The 27,145-nt window shown below is 42.6% G+C and overlaps 1 protein-coding gene and 1 long non-coding RNA gene across 2 annotated transcripts in view; both read right to left on the bottom strand.

Moving 5' to 3' along the window:
- LOC148650652 (F-BAR and double SH3 domains protein 1-like) overlaps positions 1 to 18,047 on the bottom strand; it is a 35,292-nt gene extending 17,245 nt beyond the window's left edge. The window contains exons 1-6 of the mRNA XM_088604674.1: positions 17,889 to 18,047; positions 16,032 to 16,129; positions 9,177 to 9,222; positions 4,465 to 4,538; positions 3,254 to 3,398; positions 930 to 1,066 (exon numbers count right to left, since the gene is read on the bottom strand). Of these exons, the coding sequence (XP_088460800.1) occupies positions 930 to 1,066; positions 3,254 to 3,398; positions 4,465 to 4,538; positions 9,177 to 9,222; positions 16,032 to 16,129; positions 17,889 to 17,909 (521 nt within the window). The 5' untranslated portion in view covers positions 17,910 to 18,047. The remainder of the gene's footprint in view (positions 1 to 929; positions 1,067 to 3,253; positions 3,399 to 4,464; positions 4,539 to 9,176; positions 9,223 to 16,031; positions 16,130 to 17,888) is intronic.
- A 3,207-nt stretch (positions 18,048 to 21,254) lies between these two features.
- LOC148650653 (uncharacterized) lies at positions 21,255 to 26,452 on the bottom strand. Its single transcript, XR_015925846.1, has 5 exons — positions 25,676 to 26,452; positions 25,480 to 25,509; positions 23,646 to 23,687; positions 21,946 to 22,104; positions 21,255 to 21,458 (listed from the first exon to the last, which is right to left on the bottom strand). It is a non-coding gene; the product is annotated as an uncharacterized LOC148650653 (long non-coding RNA).
- Between the last annotated feature and the right edge of the window lie 693 nt (positions 26,453 to 27,145).

The following is a 27,145-nucleotide window of genomic DNA, read 5'->3' on the forward strand; positions in this document are numbered from 1 at the left end:
CCAGCGCTTGTCTAAAATAAAGGAAGAAGTCTTTTTGCTTACACATCAAAGACACAGGGAATACAGGTCTCCACTGGGCAGTTCACACTGCTAGACAGCCTGTTGAACAACAGATCCCTGCCTTATAGAAATGAGCACAAATGAGCAGCCTGTATTCAGTGGCAATATGTGTAACTCTGAAGTGTGACAACTAAAAAAAAAACAGAATGGAGAAGATGTCATCACATCTGCCCTTATCGCCCACATGCAGAAGCACTATGCAGTTTGATGCAGTTTCCCCATTTTATAGATCTACGGGAAGTATAACAGAGGTCTGCATTTTCAAACACTGGCTTCCTGTTAAAACCAGACAGGGGTCTTCTGTTTTTTGTTGGGACTGCAATTTGCAAACTTGAGATGTCAACCCCAAGAAATATTCTATGGTGGTCTGTGATCTCTGGGAAATTCAGGGTTATGCTAACACACATCTCACGGAAGGATAAATCCCAGCGTCCCTGCCTATGCTGGATGAAAGGAAGTGTCACACAATCTCTGAAGGGCTTTAGCGTTGTCATCTCCCCACCCTGGACTAGACCCCCGGAGCACCCCCAGCGCTGGCTGCTGCAGCCCCTGTCTCCCCAGATTCCTCAGCTGCCTCAGGTCTGGGCCTCAGACACTTGTGAGTTGTTTGTTGTTTCCCATAAATTAAGACAGAACTCCAGGATCAGGAGAGGCAGAATCGATGGGGGAGAGAAGTTCCTACACCGCACTCACAAAGCAAAGGGAAGAACTGGGCACGATTCTGGTTGTTAAAGGCGTGAGGACCTCCTGGGGTTTGACTTGCCCATGTTGCCCATTTTCTTAGAGGTTGATGTTTTAGGGGTCTACACAACCGGCAGGGGTTGGGGCCCCCGAAGACAAGGCCCTGGGGCCCCAGCAGCCCGACTCACTTGGCCTGGGCGTCCGCGGCCTTCTCCCTGGCGACCTCAGCGATGTGCTCCAGCTGGCTATATCTCTTCTTCGCCTTGTTCAGCTCCTGCGCCGCCTCCACCAACTCCCCCTGCACTCGCTGCAGCTGCTCCAGGCCCTGCAGGAGAGCGTCCATCAGCACCAGCGCGCAGAGGACGCACTACAAGATCCCAGAGCTCCGCACTACTGATCTCTGCGTGCACACTTTCAAAAAAGCATGGTCTCAGCGGAGGATTTCTGGCTGTCTTTTTTTGCACTGTTATCCTAGGGTTAGATTTAAAAAAAATAAATACACAGTTGATCACTGCTGAGAAGTTTCTGAAATCATTATCTTGAAATTCAAATTTCCGTCAAGATGGAAAAAATGATGGACAGAAAGAGATCTGGGCGATACTTCTTCTAATTCCACCAAGGCTGTGAAGCCGATCGTCACGAAACGATGCATTTCACCGTCTCCGAGAGCAACGGGCTCCTTTTCTCATACTCTTCAAAACTGATTCCAACTCTGATTCGGGTTTGAAATATAGTGAGCAAACCTCTCATTCTCCCTTCAAACGACACTCTCAGTAACGTTATTTCTGAATTACTTCTTTAAAACATCTGGGCATCATTCAAAACATAAGACAATAAAGATCTAACCTTATAGCTCAACATGTCAAAATGAGCAATGGAGCATTCTAAGAAACCAGCACATCTCTGTATTTACTACCCGACTTGTTTCCAACAACAGTTTCAGTCCGACAGAAAATAAAGAAATACAGGGCCTTCAGATAAAAAATCAGCCAGCCTTGTACCACCGAATGGCACACCTAATCATTAAATTGGTGGCTTCACGTTTCTTTTGAAGCACTGCCTGTAAAAGGTGGGTGGCTTCTCGTTAGCTGGGAAAAAGTCAAATCTGTGATTATATTGACATTTTTTAGGGTTTCCGCAGTAGAAATCTTTCTACTTTACTTTGACAGACCACCGAGGCACTACACAGATCTGTACTTTGAAAGCAGGGGCCGACTAATCTCATCAGGTGATTTATTTTCTTCAAAAATCAAAACAGAGATGACCGATCTAATGTCTGTTTAATAGATTGTTCTGTGTATTAAACAATCAGTACAGTAAAATGTCAGTACCTGGCAGTGGTTCAAGGTTTAACAGAGTTTGATTTTACACAACCAAAAAGATAACACAAACAAAAAAAGACAAGAGGGATTCACATTTGCAAATGTGAAAATTCTGTAAACAGAAGTAAAATAGCACATAATGAATTTTACAGGCAAGGCAGCTGAAAATAAGAGGAAACAGAATACTGAACCAGGTGCTTTAAAGATTGTAGCATATCAGCAGTTCCTTAATTTTTCCACAGTCAAGTTCCTGTTTGTAGTGCTTTGTTAAACTGACTACAAACGGAGGATGTTTCATTCTGACAACATTGTGGTCACCCATCCCAATACAACAACATACTGATCTGCACAGAAATCCCCCAGATAATCTGGCCAAAACACACACGTTCTTGTGTTTATTGAGGGTTCAACCCTGTGTAGTAAATGTTTATAATTAGGATTTTCAGACTTGCTGGTATTTTTCTCCAGCGCTCAGATGGCAAACCTTCACTATGCAAACAGAATATGTGTCATTCTGATTCAGTATTTTTTTTAGAAATCTACCAGACAATAATGGACCATCACTACCAAACTAAGTTTAAAACCTTAAATGTCTTTATCTGTCTTCATCCCCATGACCCTGGACTACAAGTAAAAGCAGGTTGTGAGTGCCAAGTCTAGCATGTAGCCTCTTCTTCATTTTCTAAACCTATGCACTTGAATTCCTGAGGTACAAATTGAGGCAAAAAATGGCTACTAAATGGCCAAAAGAATCTCCATGCAGCTCATCACTGAACACGATCCTACATTCACCAGCCACAGTATGACATAAATTCTGTTAGAGGTGGGACGCCTGTCCACAGAGGTGGGACGCCTGTCAAGCTGATCACTGCAGCCTTAGCTGTGACTGTCAGCTCGAAGAGCTGGTGCTGAATCCACCTCTAACTCTACGTTCACAATGTAAGACAGATCTTACACCACTCCTATCTAACATCTTGTTTTGCACACTGTGTTTTGAAAACATTCTGAACATAGTGAGACAAGAACTGCTATCAAATTCATGATATTGTCATTGGCTAGATGGTTCTGATTATTGGTGGGCCCATTATACATCTACTGAAAGAATTGGGCCTTTCCTGGTATTTTTGTCTAAAGATGATTGGATAGTGACTTTGATAAATGCTACAACAGGACAGCCCTGCCTGACTCACCCTCTTCATCCGCTGCTCTTTGGCAGTCCGCAGGTTCTTCAGGGCTTCAGCCGTCAGAGAGCGGTAGGCCTCTGCTGCAGTGAGCCGAGAGAGACCACTCTGGACAGTGGCTTCAACCAGAGACCTCCACACTGCAAGAGCACTCCTGCAGAGAGGGTGAGAGAGATCATAGCAAAGGTTACAAACGAGAGACCGTCAGGCCTGTCTAGTCTCTTGGGTAGTTTAATAGCTCATCAATCCAGAGATCTGGAACCACTGTGCCGCAGAACCACCCTATAGAGTCTGGTTCTGACTGGAACACAAATCAGCATTCATGATAAATCATTGTTCTCATCAATGTGGCATGGCTTCCCAGAAATCTATTCCAGTATCCTGTTGAAAATAATATGGTTCAGATCCATTCATTTGGATACTTGCTGCGCATATGCTATGTATATAGTTAGAGATTTTTAAATATGTAGGTCCCTGTGGGGTATTAGACTTCTGAAAAACGCTAAGGGTGAGATTTTAGTTTTAATAATGATATGATCAAAACGCTTCCTGTATTTGAGCTGAGAGCAGAGCTTCTGGGGTTTATTCTCAATAAACTTTACAACACATTGCCGTTTCAGTACTAATGAATTTTATCACCAGCACTTAATGAGTTGCTGTTATTATTACTCAAATGAAAAACAAGATAATTCAAGTCATGGTCTGAAACAGTGGCACCTGAAGACAGCTCCTGGGGCTGTGCCTTAGTAACTCTGTATGGCTGAGGCTTTTAAATGTCATAGAAACAAGCCCGCCCTACTGATTGCAACAAAACCTAGGAGTTCAAAGGCAAAGACCAAAAGGGATTTTGGGCTGAAGGAAGTGAAAATTGAACAATATTGTCCTTATGCCAGTTCCTTTAACCCTGGAGTCTCCAATCCTGGAACTGGAGGGCTTGATTTTACTGAACTAATTCTGCTCATTAGTGCCGCAAGTAGACAAATGTAATCTCTTCTAGCGTTTCAGGTACACAGCCTCTGACATCTAAAGAGACCCCCAAAAACACCAACCTACCAGGACCAGACTGGGCGGCCCTTCTCTAGATCAATGATGGTCACCACATTTGTGCACATTAGCAGCCAAACACAACAAAACAGGAGCGCCAGGAGGGTTTCTCAAATCTTTCAAACACAATGATTGTTCCCAGCTTTGGGACACAAGCTGCCCTCCCAGGGACATACCTGGTATCTGGGACTTCCCCCTTCCCCCGGTGCCAGTCTCTCTTCAGGTACTGTGTGCCCAGTCTGTGCAGAGCCTGTGACAAGACAGGGGGAAGGTGGGTAGGCAGTCAGGCACCAGGCTCACACTGGCATGACTGCCTCAGGCTTGGGTTTCACGAAGAGATCCCACGCAAGTTGAAAACCAAGATAAAACCAAACCCACAGCAAAACAGAGCAGGCTGAGTGCTGACCATCTTAATTTCTGTGGCTTTCCTGGCCAAAGCATGCAGCTTGTACACAGCCTGTACCGCATTAAGGCAAGTAGCCTGTAAAAAAAGCACAAAATAAGTGTCTAGAAGCTTGGTCTTGTGCATCATGCAAACTGGATGCTGTAAGTCATGCAGAAAACCAATATTAACACCACAGCTGCAGGGTACCGTGGGATTACTGAGCAAGGTCACTGATTCTATAGGCTTATGTTAACTGTTCATTAGTGCCCCCTCAGGCTAGGTCTGCAATGCTAGACTACAAGGAGACCCGGCGCATGTATTTTAAATCCTTACAGTCAAGCCAGCGGACTACTTCAGAGTGAACACAAGCGGAAACAAAGGGGAAGGGCATTTCATTTCACACTGTGAGCAGCAGGCACTGTCTTAACAAAAGGGTTGTGGGAGACTGGAGCAGGATGCCCAGCCATGCTGTTGAAGCCGGTGTTCTGACCTCTCTCAGGAAGCGGCAGAGGGAGATCTGTGGAAAGCAAACAGGCCTGATGGGCCGAAAGGCCTCCTCTTGCTCGCAAACATTCCTACGCTTTTACATGTTTACGGGTCTTCGCTGCACATTGCAGAGCATCCAGGTCGCAGCATCGGCACAACCGGCCGCAGTGGAACAAGGTGTCCTGTGTTCTCCAGCGTGGGCCGGTCTTCATCTCTGGGAGCTGCCCCGGCCCCTCCTCACTGTCGCATTCCCCCGCTACATTCCACAGAGCTGCAGCCCCAGGTGCGCAAACACTCTCTGCTGGCTCGCACGTGGGTGAGGAAGAGACCACTGGAACAGGAGTCAAGTGTCAACCCCAGCGTCCAGGCTAAATTCCACTCTGGGCTCCCTGAGCCCCCCCCCCTCACTCCTCGAATTCAAACAGACCAAGTCTTCACTTCTCCACTTCATCTGCTGCGTAGGGGGCTGCTGGTACCGAATGGGGCTGCTCTTCAGGGGAAGATGAACGGGTTCCTTCTTAAATGCAAAGCACTTTAATGAGGAAGAGCACTCACTTTTCTTATTCTACAACCAGAAAGGCAGAGGACGTCCACTGGAAGAAGTAGCATTTGGGTCTAAGAAGCCAGCTAGCCAACAAAGCTCCTTTAATTTCCATTAGTTTTCTCCCTTTCTTTTCAATCCTTCTTTAACCGAGATCTTTCACAATGTTTAACAGCTATATTTTTACCTTCTTTTCGTAAGGGTGAACAGAAGTGTAAGAAAGGGTTGGTTTTTTTTCTTGAAAATTTTGCAAGAGTGTTCTTTGGCACCAAACTTTCCATCATTTATTCCCACTGTTATTGTTTCCGTGATGACAGGCTCTGGTGAGGCAATGTTTTTTTAGCTATGGGCTTTTTTGGAATCTGATCAGAATAATTCCACCCGTTGGGTACTAGTCATCAGTCATGAGTGGACACATTCAGCACCTACGGACGCAGGAACACTGACAACAGGGAGAAGCACTAGAGATCTGGACTTTATCCCAGCAAATAGAATAACTACAGCGAGGCAGGATGAAAACCAGCATTAGAGTCTCTGCCAGCTCCACTCATAACAAAACACAGCCAAACCCATCTGGGACAGCAGGCAGACAATTACCTGCTTTAAAAACCACTGCCAAAGGCCTTTAAATGCTTAAAAAGTATCTTAGGGAGATAACATCCATGTTTTTATCTTTCTTGTTATGACATCTTGGTTAAGTTGGAGACTGAGCTCGGGTTCAGAAGCAGAACAGGGTTTCATCTGCTCAACGGGTGTGTTTGGTTATAGATGTCCAGCAGGAGTGGCTGATGGGAACCCAGATGTCAGGCCAGCAGGCAGAGCTGAGAGCGGTCATTCCCAAAGAAGATACCTCAACACTTAACTCTCCAGGGTACTGCCCAGGAAACAGAACCAGCCTAAAGTTTAAAGTCTATGTGGGTGAATCACTTCTGTCTATAAGTCAAATTTTCATTAGAACCACAGAAGCCCTGTTTTGAAGCCCTGCTGTTTTAATTTTGTTCACCTCTTAGACAACTCAGGACTATGAAACATTTCCACAGCATTTCTCCACCAGTGATGAAAATAGCTGTTTTCTTCAGGGGTGTCCACATTGGGTGCTGTATACCTTACAAAGCCAGGCAGATAGAGATACTGCTTTATTTGTGTCACCCATGTTTTATGCATGGAGTTGTATTCTCTAATGCCCTTTTAGTAAATTTACAGGGGTCAATCCATTTGAACAGAGTTTTAGGCTACAAGGTATGGCGTTATTTTTTTAAGTCTTAAAATAAAGGCTACAAATTCAGTGAGTGGCCATTTTGAAAGTGTGCATAACTGCTCACAAAATTCAAATGACTTGCATCTCTCATTGTATTTGCATTCATTTAACAGATATGGTGCCCACAGCTAACTGGTGAGATCGTTGGAATTTCAGAGACATTTAGAGACCTGTGACATGCACTGGTATCAAGTAGGACCTCATATGACTGCTTTAGCTCAGGGTGTTGATCTTGTGATGCAGAGCCCTAACATACTAAAGAGGACACTACCACCACAATTCCTCAAACAAAAAAAAAAAAGTAATTGTCCACTTTTTTTTCCCATGATGCTTCTAAGCTACACAAGGCCAAGCTACCAGGTTCACATATGGTTGTGTCTACACTAATTTGTGCTTTGTGAAAGTCACAAGGGCACTTTCTCCAGGACAAGGCCGCTGGTTTTAATCCGTCAAGGCCGAGTGGAAACATGTGGCTTCCTACAGTAAGGGAGGAGGGGGGATTGATGTTTAAAAAAAGTCTTAAAAGCACTTCTTTTTCAAAAGTGACTTCCCAGAAGGCCATCAACTACCCCACATAATGAAGCACATGCATTATATATTAACAGCGCAGCACGATCCTTCCCTCAATCTGCTGGCAATGCAGCGAAGACAACACTGACAACACAACATCTGCAGAACTTGTTCAGATCCACTGAAGTTCTACATAACCGATGCTCAAGCCTGCAGTGGGTGGATGAGACAAACTGTGACAGACATGTTTCACGGCCTGACACCTACTGGAAAGGGGTGCTGTTGGGCCCCAGGCATGTGAACACTGCTTCTGCACATTTCTGAGTACAGCAGGAAGTTCACTGACAGCCTTATTTGTAACCTGTGTTCAGCTATTTATTGGAGCTTTACGCCACTGAACAGCATGTCTTGAAATATACATGCTTAAGTGCAAATCTTATAAATGACATCCTGTGTACTAGATATGCACAAGGCCCACTAAGTTCAGACGGAAGAATGGGAAAGATTTCAGTAACAGTCTGGAATAAATCGACTGTGCTTGTGTTGTACAGCTCCCTCGAAACAGAAGCAGACAACGTGTGTTGGAAAAGGAAGACATGGAAAAAACATGGAAGAGCTCAGGGCGAAGCTTCTCTTGGCGCCTCTTCCTCAGCAGGGGCGCTCGCTCACGGCCAAAGCCTTATCTGCCGGGAGAGATGACTCCCGCTGCCCGGGGGCTGACTGTCTCATCGCCTGGGCTTCACCTCTGAGGCTGAACTAGCCCCGCAGTCACAGCCCCCCCATGGCAAAGCACCATTCCAGCTCGAGGAAGGGGTCTCTGCCACACAGAGCAGTCTGATGACAGACAGACGGAAGGTTAAAAACGAGATATGACCTTCCCCTAGCCAGACGCAACAATAAAAAGAGCTGCGTCACAGAACCGCAGGAATGCCGAACAGTGTTGTATTATACTGAAGTGAGAGCACAGAAAAGTCTAGTAAAACATATTTGCTAATGACCTCATAATAAATGTAGGAATGAAGAGCAGAGATGTTGATGCCCACCACAAGAAACTATTTGAAAAACACGATAAACACAATTGCATAAGCATGGGCAAAATGCTAAACCCACCTGGCAAACCTGCGCAGAGGAAACCACTCTGAAAGCAAGGAGCTACATGAAACCAGCCATCTCCTGTTTTTGTTCTTTTTTTGGAATTGGTGTTGTCTTTTTTGTAATTCTCCCTGGGTAAAGGCGTCTGCTAAACAAATGATCATGTTCCTATCGTATGAAGACATGTAGTACACTTAGCCTTCTTTTGCTGGGTTTAAGATGTCAAACACTGCTGCAGAGTATTCATGAATATAGGATTCATTCTGGTGCCAGGAAGGTGATTGTCTGTTAGGATTGTTGAAAAAAACTGTAGCAGTCATGCATTTCTAGTTCCTAAGCAGCGTCTCCAGCGACAGATGCAGAAGATTTTTTTTTGGCTGCCTAAATGTCAATGACATTTACATGACATGAAGTGAACAGGAGGAAATGGCAGCTGTAGCCTCTCCTCTCCTCTGCACCATACACACCTGGGAGAAGAGAACTGAGAAAGAGGAAGCAGGGAGCAGAACCTGAAAGCCTCAGCACAGTGCAGGAACTAGCAGCTGGGGCTCAGCACCCATGTTGTTAAACACCATCGCCCTGCCAGGTGTCCTTCCAATAAGACATTTGTACCAACCTGACCATACTCTCTTTCAATGGCCACTCTCTGTTTACTGAAGGACCTGGGGAGGGAAAAACAAAGGAGAGAGAAGAGAAGGTGGCGTCAGAAAGGAGACCCACACACGGCACTCAGGGGAGCAGGCCTGAGTCTAGACGTCAGTGTAGAGAGATCATCATTTTTAAGCAGTGCGTCAACACAAAAGAGACAGCTAACACTCCAAAGTACTGTGCACCGAAATGTCTGATTCTTCACGAGACATAAACCAAATGTCATGAATAAGGGGATAAAAGTTTTTGTGCCATTACGCTGAGTGATGCTAAATCGCAATAGGATTGAAGGTCTTTCTTCATGCATTCCCTTGCTCCGCTTCCCTTGCTTTGAGAAAACAAACTGCTCCCGCCTTTCTTCAATATTTGGGAGAGCCGGACTCTTTAATGAAAAGATCGCGGGTTGCAGCCCCCTGCGAAAACTGCTGGAATAAGGAGCCTCTGCCTGGTGCTTGCAGGTACCATAAATGGGCACCATTCATTCAAGATTAAACGGGAATCCTCTCCACGTACCACAAGATTCGCACCACAGAATCTTGAATAAGCCTTGGACTAAATTTAAAACACATGGGGTTTTTGAGGGAAACAAAATTCTTGTTTCTGAATGTTTTGGTCATTAAACATTCCCAAGGCACTGTTCACAAGAGTAGGTGTGTCAAACCCAGCGTCCGGGCTAATTTCTACAATGGCTCACACCATTGGGCTCATCGGACCTTCCCCCTTATTTTAACCGGTCATTTCTCTCTCCTTCACTGGCGATTTCTGGGGCAGAATGGCATCGCCGCACCACCCAGGTGGGAGCTGCAAGACAGAGGTAGATAAAGTGGGGCCCCTTTCTATACGCAAAGAGCTTGGGGTTTCCTGTGGAGAGAAAAACAGTGTATACATGCATTTCCTTCTTACTCAAAATTTTATCGCATGGCATGCTCTACCTAATACAAATGAGACCTCTTTAAAGACAAGTTCATTTCATTACAACAGGGTGATTGTGCTCTAGATGGGATTCGAGAGGTTTTGAATTTGACGAGCATTGGAAATGTGCTACAACCCCCAAAAAAAAAGATCAAGCTGACTGATCGATGCCTGTTTTCTCCTGCCGCCGGCTGTTCTCGTGGCCGGTGCCGAAGCAGACCTGGCTGATGAAATATTTCCAGCGCCATGAGGCTCCGACAGGCGTAAGCAGAGCAAGAGGAGGGCCTGGCTGAAGGAGCAAGCGGTGGGGCGGTTTTGTTATCTTTTACTCTTTTACTTTTACAGAAGGAAGGTGGGGAGAGCCTTAATCGACCCACTGTGAAAATCTCCCAAAGGTCTCAAAGACTCATTTCCAAAGTTTCAAGGTACGATCAGCCCACCTTAAAGGCTGATGTCCACTTTAAAAATCCAGGGTTTTTCCTTGGGGGTTTTTGTTATTTGTAATTATAGTCAGCTTCTAAGAAATTACCTTCTTGTGCAAACCCGAGATCAAGCAACACGTTTAGCTTTTCCTATACACAACTGCTGAATCATTCTTAAAGTCTAAGAAAAGTGCTTCTCGGTTTAGTAAGCTTGTTTTACTTGGGCAGTGCACAGTCTGAAACACAGCAGGCTGGGATAAAGAAAAGCACAAACATAGCTTTTTTAAATTTAAAGCATACATTTTAAATTGCAAGTTCTGAGTGTAAAACCAAATCTGAGCTGGAAAGAGCAGAAAGATCTGAAGAATAGATCATAGATTGAATCATTCTTCATATCAAAGCTAAGAAAACTGGGGAAGTCAGCTAGATTGACTGTACCGGTCTTCACACCTGCCCTGAAATATCGATCTTAACACGATCAGAACTACAAATCAAATTTTATCTTTTCAGTTAAACTTCCTCACATCTGAAAGCAAACCACGTGTTTTAACAAAAAAAACCACCTAAATTAAAGTAGCTGTTTCTCCAGAAAACAAAACCAGGTACGGTTCTTATCAGTTGTCTTTGGCGATGTACTCACAAACCCCCATGCTCAGAAAACAAATGCAGAAATGTGGAAAAAAGGTAGATATGTCCCCAAAGGGGATTTTCTTTATAATGAATTAGCAGAGCTCCTTTAATTAAAGACATTTCCACGTGCTTATGTTAAAAACCTTATTTTCTTATAATATTTACCCTCTTCCACATATCTGTAGACAATGAATACAGTGAATGAATACAGTGGAAAAGCAGTATGAAGGAGCTAAACATTTCTTGGGCTACAAAGACTAAAACATCTCTACTTAAAAAACGCCTCATCTGCTCAAACAAATTTGGGAATCTTAAAGGTTACTTCTCATGAACATCCTTGAACATCTGTTCTTAAAAACATTTTGGAACTTAAAACTCCCGTGTCTGCCAATATAAAGGGTAATATTGGAATCTGTTTTAAAGGGTTTGCATAAATGGCACAGAAAGTTCCCTCAAATAAGTGTGTTGTTTTGCAGATTGGCATACAGGAAAGTCTAACTGAAGAGCTAAAACATCAAGGTGATTTTTTTTGTACTCTGTGAAGCAGAATTGATCAGCATGTGAAATAACCACATATCAATTTTATGGGGCCAAATGTTAGGAAATCATATTCAATAATCTGGCCGGGCCATTTGTATCAGACACCTGTCACTCTTTGTAGGAAGACGTGCCTCTACTTTCAGTCCTAAAGATCACTGGTCTTGATGAGTCTGTGGGTGGTTGTTTCATCGTTGGATTTAATGTAGTTCATGGTTTGACCCTGCTGACATTAACATATTTGAGGATACTGCACGCGTGAAGTCTCCTCCATGCACTAAAGAAACTTAGATTTCCATTAGGATATCTAAGTATCCACCTAAAGGCTTTGGCACATTATGGCTTCAATACGAGCTCACAAGCACTTCTGCTAAGAACACAAGCAAAGCCACACCTCCAGTAAAGAAATTGTGGCCTAGAGAAACCTATAAAATTGATCCTGATTATTCCTTTCAAGAACAGACATGGCTGTTTTCACACAGAAACTAGGTATAGATGCCAATTGCCAGATCTTAGTTTGGGACTTGAGGGCTTTATTGCCCTTCCACTCCATCCCACAGTACTAAGGCGGAGGCTGAGACTCCAGGCGGCTAACAGATCAAACATTAAAGTTCCCAAGACACAGGATGACAAGGGCAAAGTAAAGAACCAGACTTGGGGAAGACGATGGGGGCCGGACTCTACTGGGACTTGTTCAGAAACCAATCACAAATGAATTATTAAGCAGCAGGCTCATTATATGAGGTGCCCAGTCACTTGAGATCGATTTGTTTTTTTTCCATATTCTTTTTGTTAGTGGTTTCCAAACTCTAAACGCATCTAGAAGGCAATGCTGGTTTGCCAGTCCGTAGCATCTTACAAAATGGCAATTAACCTCAATTAACCTTACAAACAGGAATATGTTTGCAGAAAACTTTTCCCTCTACTTCCCTGAAGCTTTAGTTGTGAAACACAAGACTTGAGAATATGGAAACCCAAACTGAGATGTTATTTGCATCTTAATTGCTTCAATAATGCTTCTGCTTATTGGGCAAAGACAGCTTTTTAAGTGCTTTAAGTGAGATGATGTGTAAACGTGAGGACCAAGGCCTTCAGAAAGAGCTGAAGGCATTTCCTTGGTGCCTGCAAGTGTTGGGCTACAGAGGAGCCAAGTATAGGTCTGACTAGTCAGTTGCTTTCTAAGGTTATGATAAAAAAGAGGAGGAATTTCCTGTTATAGATTCATAATAAAAAACAAAACCACTCTTAACAAAAACAGAAAACTTCCTATATACGAAGGTCAGAGCTGACCAAAACCTTTCAGGACTGGGATTTTTTTTTACATGATGAAGCCTGCAAATGAGGTCACACATCCATCTAGATCATGTGGTTGCTAGTAGGAATCTTTTCAATGACATAAAACGTCCTCCTGGACCACCTAACCCTTTCTGTTAAATCTCACCGTGGTTTGTTTCTGCATATAAGGAAAAAAAAAGATTGAAAACAATGTTGACAAAGTCAAGTGGACAGAGTTTGAGCTATCTCCGAAGCCACAACCAGCCTCTTGGATCAAAGATCAAAGACAAAAGAAAGGATGAAACGGATCAATTTGCGTTAAAGTATGCAGGAGCGGTATCAGGATCCTGGAGTCTCAACTGGTGAAAACACAAACCCCAATCACAATGGGGGTTTACAGTGCACGCTGAACTCCACATGCATCATGTCTATATATCAACCTTTAGCAAGACATATGGATCACACCAGCCCAAACCAAGATGTCCGGTACATTTTATTTGAATGATCTCCGTGTTATGCCTGCTCATTTTAGCATAGCAAAGCTGCATGCTGACCAAGTCACTGAAGAATACTGCGGCTTTAATGATGCCAGACCCATCCTCAATCTGTGGTTTTAAGTATTTCCTTTGTAATGTCTGTGCAGCTATTTGGGAAATGAAAAATGCTTTTCCAGAAAAACAAAACACCCCCTCCCCCAATTCTTCCATCATTAGTCACTAGAGGCCCAAGCATATTCCAGGTCAGCCAGAATAAAGGGCAGGACAAGTTTATTGCTAAAAATAAAAGCCAATCTGTACCATAAGATGCAACAGTGAAATTCTTAAAAGCTTATTTCAATTCCTGTCATAAGTGAAAGTATTCTGAAAGAAGGAAAAAGTGTTTTAAAAATTGTCCAGCTTCACTTTTATCTAGTTTTCAGTGGCTCTTCTTTTTAAGTACAGTCCTGCCAGACTCTTCTACATAACCCAGAGTAGAAATGCCAGGTTTTTCCAGGATGTTATCAGATGTCTGCCATTTTGCACTTGGTTCAGCCTGCTGATACGATATTACCTCTTTGCAGTAAACCTGACTTTGATGAAAATGCTCCTGTCCTTGACAGCTGGACACCCAGCTCAAGAAACACCATCATAAGACAAACAATGGCAGAGAGCTGTGGATGTCTGAAACAAGCTAACCAGTCATTCTGTTCATGCATATTCCCCGGGATCCTTGAGAATAAGCAAGTGGATAGATCCTAAAGATCCTAAAGCTTCCTCTGACGTGTAACCTGGCTTGCCCTCCTGTCTATTTTCTGTAGAACAGAGAGACAGGATTCTGCCACTGTGCAATATTGTCTGATGGGCTTCAGTATGTACATTACTGATGGGCAGCCCCAGGCTCGTAAGGTACTCTGGTTTTCATTACAATCCCGATCCTCTAATTAACTGAACTAACTGAACTTGGGTAAGAAGTCAGATCACCTGATTTAAAGGTCATAATCAATGCCTATCTGTAAAGCACCTCTTAGACCTACAGGATTCCAGCCTTCTAGGACAGAGGTTCCCAAATCAGGTCCTGGATGCCCACAACACCCCTGGTTTATGTTCCAGCCGAGCCCTCAGTTAGAAAATGAAATCTGAAAACTGAACTTATAACAGAACCGCTAAATACTTTTGTTTCAACTCCATTAGAAGTTGCCTTTTGATGATAATGTTTCACTGCTGAAAACTCTCCATGTTCTCAGGAAGGAGCTGTCCAATTAGGTCACTTTTAATTAAGAGTCCTCATCCAGCAGGTACCCTGTCTCGTTTAATTATCAGAAGCTTAGGTCCTATGTAAAAACATCACAATAGTCAAATTTATTCCCAACTTAACCTCCTTCTCGGATTTGAAAGCCTGACGGGTTCTGATTCTGAAGGCCCCAGAGTGGAGCCGATTGATACAGACCACTGCAGTACTACAACACAACCAGCTCCTTAATTGCTACATGAATCCTTCTAATTAGCACATCAATATTTAAGGAGCTGGTTGTGCCAACATTCAGTACTGGAGTTCACTGGCAGGGCTACAGTGCGAGCAGCACAGGTGTATACAAAGTCATGGTGAGTCAAATGACACCCCCTGGCTCCCAGTTTCTAGATTGGGACCTATGCATTGTTTCTCTCCCGGACTGGTCATGTGATCAGGCAGCGGGCTGTTCTAGGTCAGGTACTGGACAGTCCCATCTGTGCTCTGAGGAGCTGTGGGCCCGAACTGGGACCCTCTGCGCAGCAATCCTCAAGACAAAAAACAAACTGCCTGATCTTCTGCCACAGCACAAGCTACAGCCTCCCGAGCGAAATATGTGAAGCAGACAGTCTTCGTTTACAGCCGACGAGGCACAGCCAGTCCGCTATGGCAAAAAAAAGCTTGGCATTAATAGCCCAGAGCCCAGTGTAGCGTGAAAGCCACAGGAGCGAAGTTATTTCTAATTTTAGGCAGGTGTTAACGTGGATAAGCAGCATGTGTTCTATTTTATTCATAACCGCCAAATATTTTGTTAGGATAGATGTGACAAGGGACACGCCATGGCCTTAGTATCTCGAAACACAGCCGTGATCGCTGCTCCCACAAAGGGGAGCAAACCTGCCGTTTGTCACTCGGCGTCGGATCGCTGACCTCAGCACCACCCCGCAGCTGCAGGGGAGGCCAGAGGGGGGCGCTATTCCCGTGGGGGCCCGAGAGAGCACTGGACGACTGGTCCCACCCAATCCCTCTTGAGCTTGAAACTTGGGATCACACCGGCATCTGACTCTGCGGACCGGGCAGCCCTCCGGCGAACACGGACTGACGGGAAAGCTGGCGGGTGCATTGGCAAGCGGTGATGTTCTCTTTGAGCGTAGGGTAATCAGGCCATGAAGACAGAGCAGCGGGGCTGGGAAAACACTGGGACGCAGTTTCCGAAAACCTCAAGAGGAATCGCAGGTCGGGACGTTTGGTGTCTGTGCTTGGCTGAGGAGCCAATGGTGCGAAGCTGCCATCTGTGGGATTATGACTGAACGCCTCCAAGCCTGAATCCCCCCTCCTACCTGATCTCTTCCAGCAGCTCGCTCTCCTGCTGGTGCTTGCTCTGCAGCCGGGCCACCTGCTCTGCAAAAACCACCTTCACCTCCTGGGTCTCCTTCACCTGCAACACACAGCACACGGCCTCCTGTTCCTGGTTCTGTTCTCCTGACGTTCAGCACTGCCCCGAGGCCAGGTTTCGCTCAGATGTGTTGGGATAAACAGACTGGGGGTGGGGCTTTATTCTTCTGTTTCCATGAGCAATTAACCGCTTTTCTATGGACTAAAGAACTGTCGGTGTTTCTACAGCAGTTAAATCCCTACAGTTAATTGTCGGTGACATGCAATCACGTGTTAGAGAAATTCAAAAGGAACCCCTAAAGAGCATCATAATAAACTCCTTTTCATCATCCTTGCACATTTCCACCTTCAGATTGCTGCAGGAGGAATGGTGCAATACCACTATCTGCAGCGTTCAAGCTAGACGCACAGAGTGTAGTACCAAATGAATGCCAAGAAGCATCATAGAAGCCGAGCTGTGAAACTGATAGTCCCCAGTTTGGGAATGGCTGGGGAATCATTAAGAAGCAGTCAGAGATCGATGCAGACAGGATCAACTCCGTCAGCTCAGAGCGTCCGACCACAACCTGATTAACAATTTTCCACGCCGACAGCCTAATGCGCTGCAGGGAGAATGAGCACGCTGGGGCAAATGGGAAGCACAGATAACCACACGAGATAAATGACCTTTGCAATCAGCTCAACGTGAGTGGCTAAACAGAGGTTTACTTTTGTTTTACTCCACTACCAAAAATATTTCAGGATATTCAATCCTGCAGTTCACATAGAGATGTGTGTGACTTGTTCGGTATCAACTCTATTGTATGTTGTCACCCTGTACAAAGTTCCCACTGAAAAAAAGCACACAGCACATCAAGATGTAAGAAAAGGAGACCTTTTTCTAGATATTTGGGGTTCCTGTGTGTACTGAACACTGCATTCATTTATTTTCAATGTAACCTCAAAACACAGAATTCCAGGTCTGTTTAAGATGGGCCAGAAATTATGGGAGTAATTGCCCATCCATTATTATTCTGGTAAGGAAGAGGCCAGATAGCAGGAGACCCTGCACAGCGTGTGGTACAGAACACACTCACATGGGCACCACTGGGAGACGCCTAATAACCCATTCAGCCTCTGGGAGGTGGGAGAAAACCAAAACAGCCAGTGAAATTACAGGGAGAACATGCAAACTCCACACAGATGGCAGTGCAGTCCACAATCAAACCCAGGATCCAAGAGTTGTGGAGCAAGCGCTTGTTTAACCACGGTTGTTGTTGTTTTTTTTACTATTTAAAGTTATTGATCCACGTGGGATCTTCAAAATGTTTATAACTGGAGTGATGGTGTCTTGCCTTCTAACTGTGCCTGATTTCCTGGTGTGAATACTTATTCGCAGAAATGTGTAGAAAGAGACAGACAGCAAAACTAAAACTTCACGCGTCTGCACGGATGTATGGACTTCGCTACACTCCGTGCGCAAAACGCATAATTCCTAACGATCGTGACTAAAAAAAAAACATATACAGTATATATGCTCATATACAGCACAATCATAAAGCATAACTTTGACATCAACATGTGCATGAAGATTCTGGACCTGTACGTTAATACATTAGCTTTTGCTTTATCCAAAGAAGTATCATGCAAAACTTCACAAAGGTTAGACTGACAACAGATGTTTAATGGAAAACGCTCGAAAGTTCACATTTTGCAAGAACTCAACGTCTGTTAGGCGAATGCGACAGCGGTACCCTGTTACGTCTTAGCTTGACGATACTTCAATATTCTCTTATAGTTTTGTACTTCAAAGCTTTTTTTACCTTTCGGGGAGGAGGCTGCATTTTCCGTTTCTTTTGTTTCCTCGGCTGCGCTCAATCCGGTTTCTCTTACACTCACTTTTTTTTTTCGTGATGATTTGAGTAATACTTCCTCCGTTTCCGACTCTTCCTCTCACCCATTCTGCCCGCCTCTCCGATACGGCAAACAGCCGACTCTGGAGGAGAAGGAGGAGTCTCTCGGACACACCTGCAGTTTGCCACCTACTGCACACCATCGCCACCGAGCGGATATTTCCACAACTGCAGCCAGTGGGCACTGGGAGCGCAGCTTTTCAGTGGGAGTTTCAAATGACGCTTCCATGTAATTCGAAATGTTCACAAACTGAAAAAAACGGGTGACCAAATATGAGTTTTTACCTGTAATGCTTTCGTTTGAGCAAAGCGACTTTATGTATATGTCACTTGCCCTGTAAACACCATCCACGCTGCGTTTTTGTTTTGTTTGAACAGCAAAACAAAAGTACTAATATACATACTTATCTGTACTTCTTAGACCAGATTATTGAGCAAACACAGGAACCTTTTCAGACCACAGTGAGACAATGGAAGTAGAAATTTGCTTTATGACTCAGTGATTAAAATATAGCTGTTTTTAAAAACCAATACAGCACGATGTTATTTTTGATGTGTCAAACGCAGACCATTCACAAAATAAAACACAACGGTCGTTTCCTGTAATGATAACAAAAAAAAGGATGAATAAAAACAAGCTTTATTTTTAACAGTGCCTTTAAAAGTGCTTTACATAAAAAAAGATAGACGATGAAAGAAGACAGCAGATTTGCACAGTTACAATGGGGGCTTGGAATACAGTAGGGAAGCCAAGAGGCAGTTAAATAAAAGTCATCTAAAAAAGAAGGTTGTGAACGGTGATTTCAAAGACCTCAGGGGAGATTGCATAAGAAATTTGCCCATTTGCGCACGACGAACAAAGATGCGAAGATGCGAAGATTCCAGATGCGAAGCATTGAAAGATCAACAGAGTTTATATGATTAGGCCTATTTAAAGGTACTACCAAAAAGCTTTTTTGTTGGGTAGTCATCCCTTTATCGAGACTCTCTTTTTATTCCTCTGGATAGCAAAAACGGGGGGGTTTATTTGCAGATGCGGTTAAACCTTTAATTAAAATACGTTAACTGCGCTGTGACACCATATGAAGCCTCTTCCTTGTCTAACTACCAACTGCAATAAAATATGTGTCAACCAGGTTGTCCAAAGCGCATGAACCCTAGAAATGTTCAGTTTCAGCCTTTTTATTCCTGCATGATTCTACAAACGGGCCATCCTGCCCTTTCACCTATTTTGGTTGCTGTTAGCTAGTCGATGTGAAGAGCCCACCCATTTCCTAACCACTTTATCCAGCTCAGGGTCGTTGGGGAGCCGGAGCCTGTTCTGACAGGCCACAGGTGCAAGGCAGGGTGCACACAAGAGGCCAATGCACTTCAGGGCACACACAGCCCCTCACACACTCTCTCCTATGGCCAGGTTTGCCAGAGGATAATTGACCTACCAGTATGGGGACAACATGCAAACTCCACACACATATCACTCCAGCAGCTGAACCCAGGGCCCCGACTCAGTATGTTATTCGCCCTCTCTCCTAAACTGAGGACTTTGGACGCATGATCATTCCCATGCTATGCACCATCATAGCAAACATCAGGAATTCTCTTTTTTCATTCTTATTATTATGCTTCTAGTCAGGAAAAATGTGTGAACACACGGGTGTTAGTGATTATCAAAAAAGCAACCTTCCATTGCATGTTTATTGAAAGACAATTTGTTTAACACTTATCTCAAATAGGCAAGATCTAGCAGAACAATCTTACATGAAATGTGTCAGTGTAATGGAGTAAAAGCACTCTGACTTGGTAAGATTAATAGCAATGCACAGCCTGAAAAGAAAACAATGCAGACTAAATGAAAGATAGTTAAGGCCTCTGTCACTTTAGGGATTTCCCATCCCTTGATGAGTGACCTATTTATTATTTTTCTGGTGCTCTTGTTGTGTTGTGATACAAGTCTTTAAAGAGTTAAGAACAAAAACTGCATTCATGACTCAAATAAAATCGATCCGCTGTGTGAGAGCTGCACTTTCAGCTGTAGGCTGCTTGCAGCCCTCACCTGATTGTCAACATGATAACCGAACAGATAAACATCAGCTAAAAAAAGTTCCACTGCTATAACAAGCAAGTCTGTTTTTGCCCCATATTGAAATGCGTAGCCCTTTGCAATATGCAGACTCAGGAGAAATTACAGAAAACTGCAAAGACTCACTTTCTGCAGCTTAAACGTGTTGGGAAGCAATTCAAATTGAAATACTGATCGTTGACTGCATGCATTTTCAGGTCACATAGTTGCTTCATATGTTCATTTGTTTAGAATTTGATTGATTGCTTTACTGTCCAACATTTACAGCGTGGGATTTTATATTTCCGTAGCCTTCAGAATAAAAAATGTGCTCAACCATTTTGAAATAAACTGGAAGTTAAAGGACAAACCACATAAACATACTCCACCTTTCTCATTAATTCTGCAATGCACACAAGGCAGCTCACACATCCCGTTTCACACACGTTTCCATGTCGTTCGTGATCCGGAGCTGATTCCTAAGAATTCTGCGACCTTGAGGATCACTTCCCATCATAGTCTTCTCTATTCAAGACGTTTACACATTACAATGATTTTGTAATATGGATCCCTTTAATAATAATAATAATAATAATAATAATTCCTTACACTTAGATAGCTCTTTTCTGGACACTCCACTCAAAGAAGCTTTCAGGTAATGGGGATCCCCCTCCACCACCACCAGTGTGCAGCCCCACCTGGAGGAAGCTCCAGTCCACTCCCCACACACCAGCTCTCAGTGGGGAGGAGAGCAGAGTGATGGAGCCAGTTCAGAGATGGGGATTATTAGGAGGCCATGATTGGTAAGGGCCAATGGGAAATTTGGCCAGGACGCCGGGGTTACACCCCTACTCTTTTCGGGAAACAACCTGGGATTTTTAATGACCACAGATTGAGGACCTCGGTTTTACATCTCATCCTAAGGACAGCACCTTTTTCCAGTCTAGTGTCCCAATCACTATACTGGGGGATTAGGACCCACATGGACCGCAGGGTGAGCGCCCCCTACTGCCCCCACTAACACCTCTTCCAGCAGCAGCCTTAGTTTTTCCCAGGAGGTCTCTCATCCAGGTACTGACCAGGCTCACACCTGCTGAGCTTCAGTGGGCCGGCCAGTTATGAGTTGCAGAGTGACATGGCTTTGACTTTGTTTTGAATAAAAAAACAAAATTAAAAAGCTCTTTGGTAACAAATTTATTTATTGTTGCATCAATATTTTAAAGAGTAAAAATAAATTAGAATAAATTACAAATATATAAATAATAACATATAAAATATGATAAATAACATAAATAACATTGCACTGATAAGAATCAGTTATTGAATAATGAGTTGAATTGTTTAAACACTTGTTCCAAAAGTCCTAGAAATGTTGCTGGTGATATAACATGCTCGCAATTCGTCATGTTTCCAGGATTATCCTATAAAGAGAAAGACAGCAATTAATTCAGTATTATTATTATTGTAGTTGTTCATGTGCAACAAATTTTTCACAAGCAATCTATATTTTAAGAACAATTATTTTACACAAAACAATCATTTATAATTATGCATTTATAGAAAGTATTAAAAAGTGACTGTCTGTAGTGTGATAATAATTTGAGTATTCTGTTTAAAAAATACACAACAATATCTAGCAAACCAATAAGGTGTAAGGAGGTGTACTGCCTGTAATAAATCAGACCCAGTACCAGTCTGCGTAGGAGGTGTTAGGTCAAGTGTTGAAGTGTTGAATGTGTATGATGAAATCAGCTGTGAATTATCTAAGGAGAAAACCCAATTATAAATGTATCCCTTTTTGGGTACATCCAATTAAATAAACTGGTTCTTTCAAATTCATTTTACATCATTTTGTCTGCCAGTGGATCTTATGGCACACAGCGAGTCAAGAGACCTTCGACTGCTCACCTGGCACCCTGATATGTTTAGACTGCGCACGGCTCTCCAAAGCTTAAAGATGTAAGGACCGGAAGTATTCTTAAGGGTACTAAGGTTCTTAAGGTGTTCCAATCCTTTTCTAAAGTATTCCAGAGAACAGGTTTTCTCTTCTGCGTGTGTTTTGTTTGCCTGTACAAGAAGAAAATTAAGAGAAATCACAATGTACACGCTGTCCTGGAGCTGACATTTCATTGATGCTTTTTAAGACTTTAATTGGAAATGTAAACTGGAACACTGAATATAAGATCTCACTGGCAAAACCAGGTTTTTTGTTACCAGTTAAACCAATTTAAAAAAATGAAAATATCAGATTCCAGGTATAGAGCGTAAAGCAAAACAACACTTTGGAACCTATAGTCTGCACACACCTGGGACTGGTACATTTGTTTGATTCAAAGACAAACAAAAAGTCACAAAAACAGTTCCATCACATGTACAGCAACAAACTGTATTCTCAAAAGAGATGAGCAAAATCCTAGAGCTATTTAAATTCCAGTTTAAGGGGTCCTTAAACTGTGTCTGGGGATATTTTCCTGGTCTTCCCAGTCCCAGAATATATCCATCTCAATAGACAGCAGGACCACCACACACAGAGAGGAACTAGTCTAAGTATTCAGCAGCCCTCAAGGGCCAGAGTTATTTTAATTGAACAAATGACTTGTCTGAATAAGCAGTAACTGATGGGTGTCTCTAGGCTTCAGAAACAGGGGACCTATAACACTAAGTAGACCAGTGCTCTCCAGGACACGGGCTAGAGACCTCTGAATGAGAGGATATAACGAATCTATATTGTGACCAAGCTAATAAATTAGTCATATTTGTAGATGATGCCACAACTGGGGGATTAGAAAAACACCTAACACCTGGCAGGTGATGTTTAATATAGAAACAAATTGAGGGCTTTGCAGGTATGAAAAACATAAACTACAAATACAAAATGGGAAACAATGAGCTAAAAGAGGCTGTTTATGAAAAAGACTTGAGTATTTATGTTAACACGTTATTTATATATTTTAAACAATGTGAGGAAATAATAAAAAAGACAAAGGTTTCAGATAGTTAAAGCACAGAATATAATCAAGGGATGTTATGTTAAAATTGTACAACTCACTTGCAAGGTCTGATTAAGAATATTTGGTCAACACGTTATACAGAAGATATTGCTGCTCTGGAATCAGTCCAGAGAAGAGCAACCAGAGACATTCTGGGGCTCAAGAGAATGTCCAACACTGACAGGCTACAGAAACTGAACCTTTCAAGCTTCGATCACAGAACACTACAAGGGGACCCGATTCATCCACTCAAAAGCGTCAAAGCCACTGAGAGACAACCGAGCTAACTTATTCAGGATCCACTGTGAAACAGGAACCAGAGGACACAAGTGGCAAATGGAAATATAGTATAATAAATTCAAGAATTTTATATGAAATAATGCGGGCATAAGGAACAAGCAACCCAGCCTTGTCACTGAAGCCATTACTCCAACTGTATACCATAGTTCTGTTCCATACAGGTGTTAACTTTTTACATCCTACAGTGCTGGGAGATTCATGCCTCTAGGCCCTTGTATGCATTGTCATGCACAAGCACTGAATAGAGAGCTGTTCAATGACCCTTGTTCAAGAAAGTCCCTTGAAGAAGAAGGACGGATCAGAGGTTTTTTTCCTTACCTTGACAGTGAGATCTATGTGGATACACTGGCATTCTGTTTGCTGGGAAAGAGAAAACGTCACGTTGTTTTGTAAATTCACACTTGTTATTTCAATGAACAGTTACAAATATCAGATTTTAAATATGTCGCCAAGAAGTGAAAAAGAAGAAAATCCCAGTTTAATGCAGGTTTTGTTCCTTGTACTTTGTGAGGTAGGGTTGTTCTTTTTCCGTTTTGTTGTAACTTATCATAGAACCAAGTCAAGGTGATATCTCAAATTAAATAAAGTATTCCAAACAAACTGACCCTGTTTAAATTTTCTCCAAACTCATTTGTGAAAAGGACTCTTTGATTAATTATAGGCCCACAGCCACTACAATTAAATTTTATCTCAGCTTGTGCATTTGTTTGTCATATACTGTATAAAAACATCAATAGTATTTAATGAAAAGATGTGAGATAACAATCAAGTCATGACAACAGCATAAGAAGAAAAATATTTTTCAAAACTTAAATTTATCATTTAAGACCTTTATCATTTAAAATATAGGTCTGTTTTTACCTATGGCACATAATGTACCGTACTGATATGTATCAAAGATATGAACATATTTTTCTCTAAGTATATATTGCATGGGCATTTAAAAAATATAGTGAGTAAATTCTGGACTGTTTTAGTTCCTTGATGATGTGTATCATACATTTTGTATCTACGGTTTGTCATGACAAGATCGTGGGCACCACGCTTTTGAATTCACAAATAACCTTCTGCATACTGCATACTACCCTGCAATACTGAGCACGGAGCTCGCAATCAACAATTCAACAAAAAAACAAATCTTAAGAAGGTCTGAGGCACAGCTTACAAAACAGGAACTAAAACAGACAGAACATACAGTAACTAGAAGCACAGACTAAAACAAGATTGATTTTCCATGAGCAACTATCGGTGATTAAAAGCCAATGTTTTGGAGGTATTTCAAAAGCGTGAGTGCAGTTTAAACAATTTGGCATCAGACTAGTCCAGTCTGGTAGTCTCAGAAAGAGACTTCTTTGACTTAGCAAAGGAAGGAAGTTACAAAAATGTGCTTGATAACAGCACTGAAAATTACAGATGAAGATAAACTGATTTTCAGTTTGACTATCTTTGAATATAATATACATTACAGAAAGGAATGTTGTAAACTGAAAGAAATAATGTAACAGGGAACCCACAATCTAGGGGCTTTAGAGATTTTAAATGTAATTTTCATTGATGATGTTGGAAAAACCTGTGGCAAGACCCTGCAAAAACCTTTAAGAGTATTTTACTTACAGAGCCAAGAAATGTCATAGAGAAGTATACATTTTTCCATATAGTGTTCAGACAGTATATAGAAGTATACAGTTTTCCAGACTAAGAAGTAAGCTTGAACAGCCATCTAAACCATGGAAATGTCACAATTTAAAATTGATTAACTATATTTAACAGCTAAATACAATTTGTTAGTGAGCAAAATGAAATTACAGAAATGACAATACGTGCATGTGCGCTATTTTCAACCAGACAGTTAATGTGCATTGTCATCATTAGAATATGTAATCCATACTTTTCAAGTCATCCTCTGAAGTTTAGTCCTGGCCAAAACGTTATTTTGAAGCTGCCTAAACCAGAGTTGCTCTAGACCTCATCCCGGAGTGAGTGATACTGTCCGTGAGTAGCCATCACAGATCAGACTATATCTAAGAAGTGATCTTAGAGAGGAAAAAGGCATTCACTGACTGAAAGAAACTCTTCTTTGTGGAAAACAGACAGAGCTGGGAGCAAAAACACGGTGGATTCACGAAGACCAAGGGAACAGCTGAAAACTCACCGTTGCTTCTTGACAGCTAGTAGGACAACTCTGTAAAAAATGAAAGAATGCAAATATAAATATACCTAATATTACAGTGAACATAAATAATATAACAAATAAAATCTGGAAAATATTATTCATCTTCTGTTTGGCAATGAAGCACGATGGGTCGTGCTTCCCGAGAGGTGGAAAGCGCAGAGAACATACAACTCACCTTTGTACTGTCCATGGTCTTCTTGATGTCCGTCATGGATTCTAGAGACTTGCACCTTGACTTTGAATCCGCCTGCATCACTGCCGCCAAGAACAGGAAGAACAGCGCTGTGGGTTTGTTCATTTCTTCTCTCTTGGGCTATAGGATGCTGAGAGACCGGAGCGAGGTATTCTCTGCGTGCAGGACTGGCTGTGAGTCCTCTCCGGCTGGTCTCCTCTTTAATAAGAAAATTCCAGGCGCAGAGGGAAATCCCTGTCACCGATACCACGACAGGTAAGGACCTACACCGCATTTTTTTCATAAAATCCCACTCCCACACAGAAAGAGAAGGCAGCATCTGTGCTCCTCAAACTATTACTAGAAAGAATTTGAAAGGGGGCGCGCCGCCAGATCAGTCAGCATGGTTTCTTCCACTTTCCGTGAGATGAAGAGATCTTGAAGACACTTTCACACACACACACTGGTCCCCTCCCGCCCTCGAGCTTTTGTTAACTGATAAATGTGGCCCATCTCACCAACCACTGTTCCCACCCCTTGCTGCGTTTTGTCATGCTTTTACAATGATTTGTTTTCTTCACTTAAACAACGAGCTGTAGTACTCAGGCTGGCCTGCGCAGCCCTTTCTTACTACCAATGTGACTAAGTTTTCGTCTTTCTAACGAGCATTTCTCATCCATATAGTGGCTTCATATCTTTGGCACTGCAAGAGCTGTCACTCCGAGGTGAATTGCGAGTGTAATCCTGCCCCTTTGTGTTGCATCACAGAAGACTAACTACGGAAAAACATCAAACTGCGACTGCTGTTAGTAACCGATGGTATCTAAGAACCGATCGAGGCTGGGGGAAATTCAGGCAGACCAGATTTTCCTTGCTTTACGAAATGCAATAAATTTCCACACCCCAGTCAACCTCCAGATCCATTTTTCCTCTTAATCGGTTCGTTGAAAGAAATAAAAAATGCCCCCATTTTGGGTTGCAAGCAGGAAACTCTGCTGCTATAGATACATCAGCCTTTTGGGAATGTCTGACTGACTCTCTAACATAATGCATACAAGGGTAAAATCCCTCATTTTTAAGCTTTAGTCCATTAATCATTCTAGATGCATGGCCTGTGCTTTTCTAGCTACTACCTAAATATTTCATAAATAAAGTATATGGATAGTTTTAAGCATCTAACACAAATAAGGAATGAAAAAGGTTAATAAACATACACTTTTTCCAACTCTAGTTCCAGGCTATAGTGTACAACCTCTGACTTGATCCATCCAGTGCATGGGATCTGTAGAAAACCAACTATCGGAGTTTTAAAAGCACTAAAGTATAATAATTCTATTAAAAATTATATTAAAAACTCCTGCACTGTTGCCTCTGCCATATAGTATACTGTATATGTAGTATATTTTTTTCTGATTTGAAAATGTGGACTTAGGTGCCTGTGAGTGAGAGAACAACAAGCCAGGTGCTGCTGTG

Source organism: Lepisosteus platostomus, chromosome 13 (assembly GCF_059453375.1).
Source record: "Lepisosteus platostomus isolate fLepPlt1 chromosome 13, fLepPlt1.hap1, whole genome shotgun sequence".
Taxonomy (NCBI): Eukaryota; Metazoa; Chordata; class Actinopteri; order Semionotiformes; family Lepisosteidae; genus Lepisosteus; species Lepisosteus platostomus.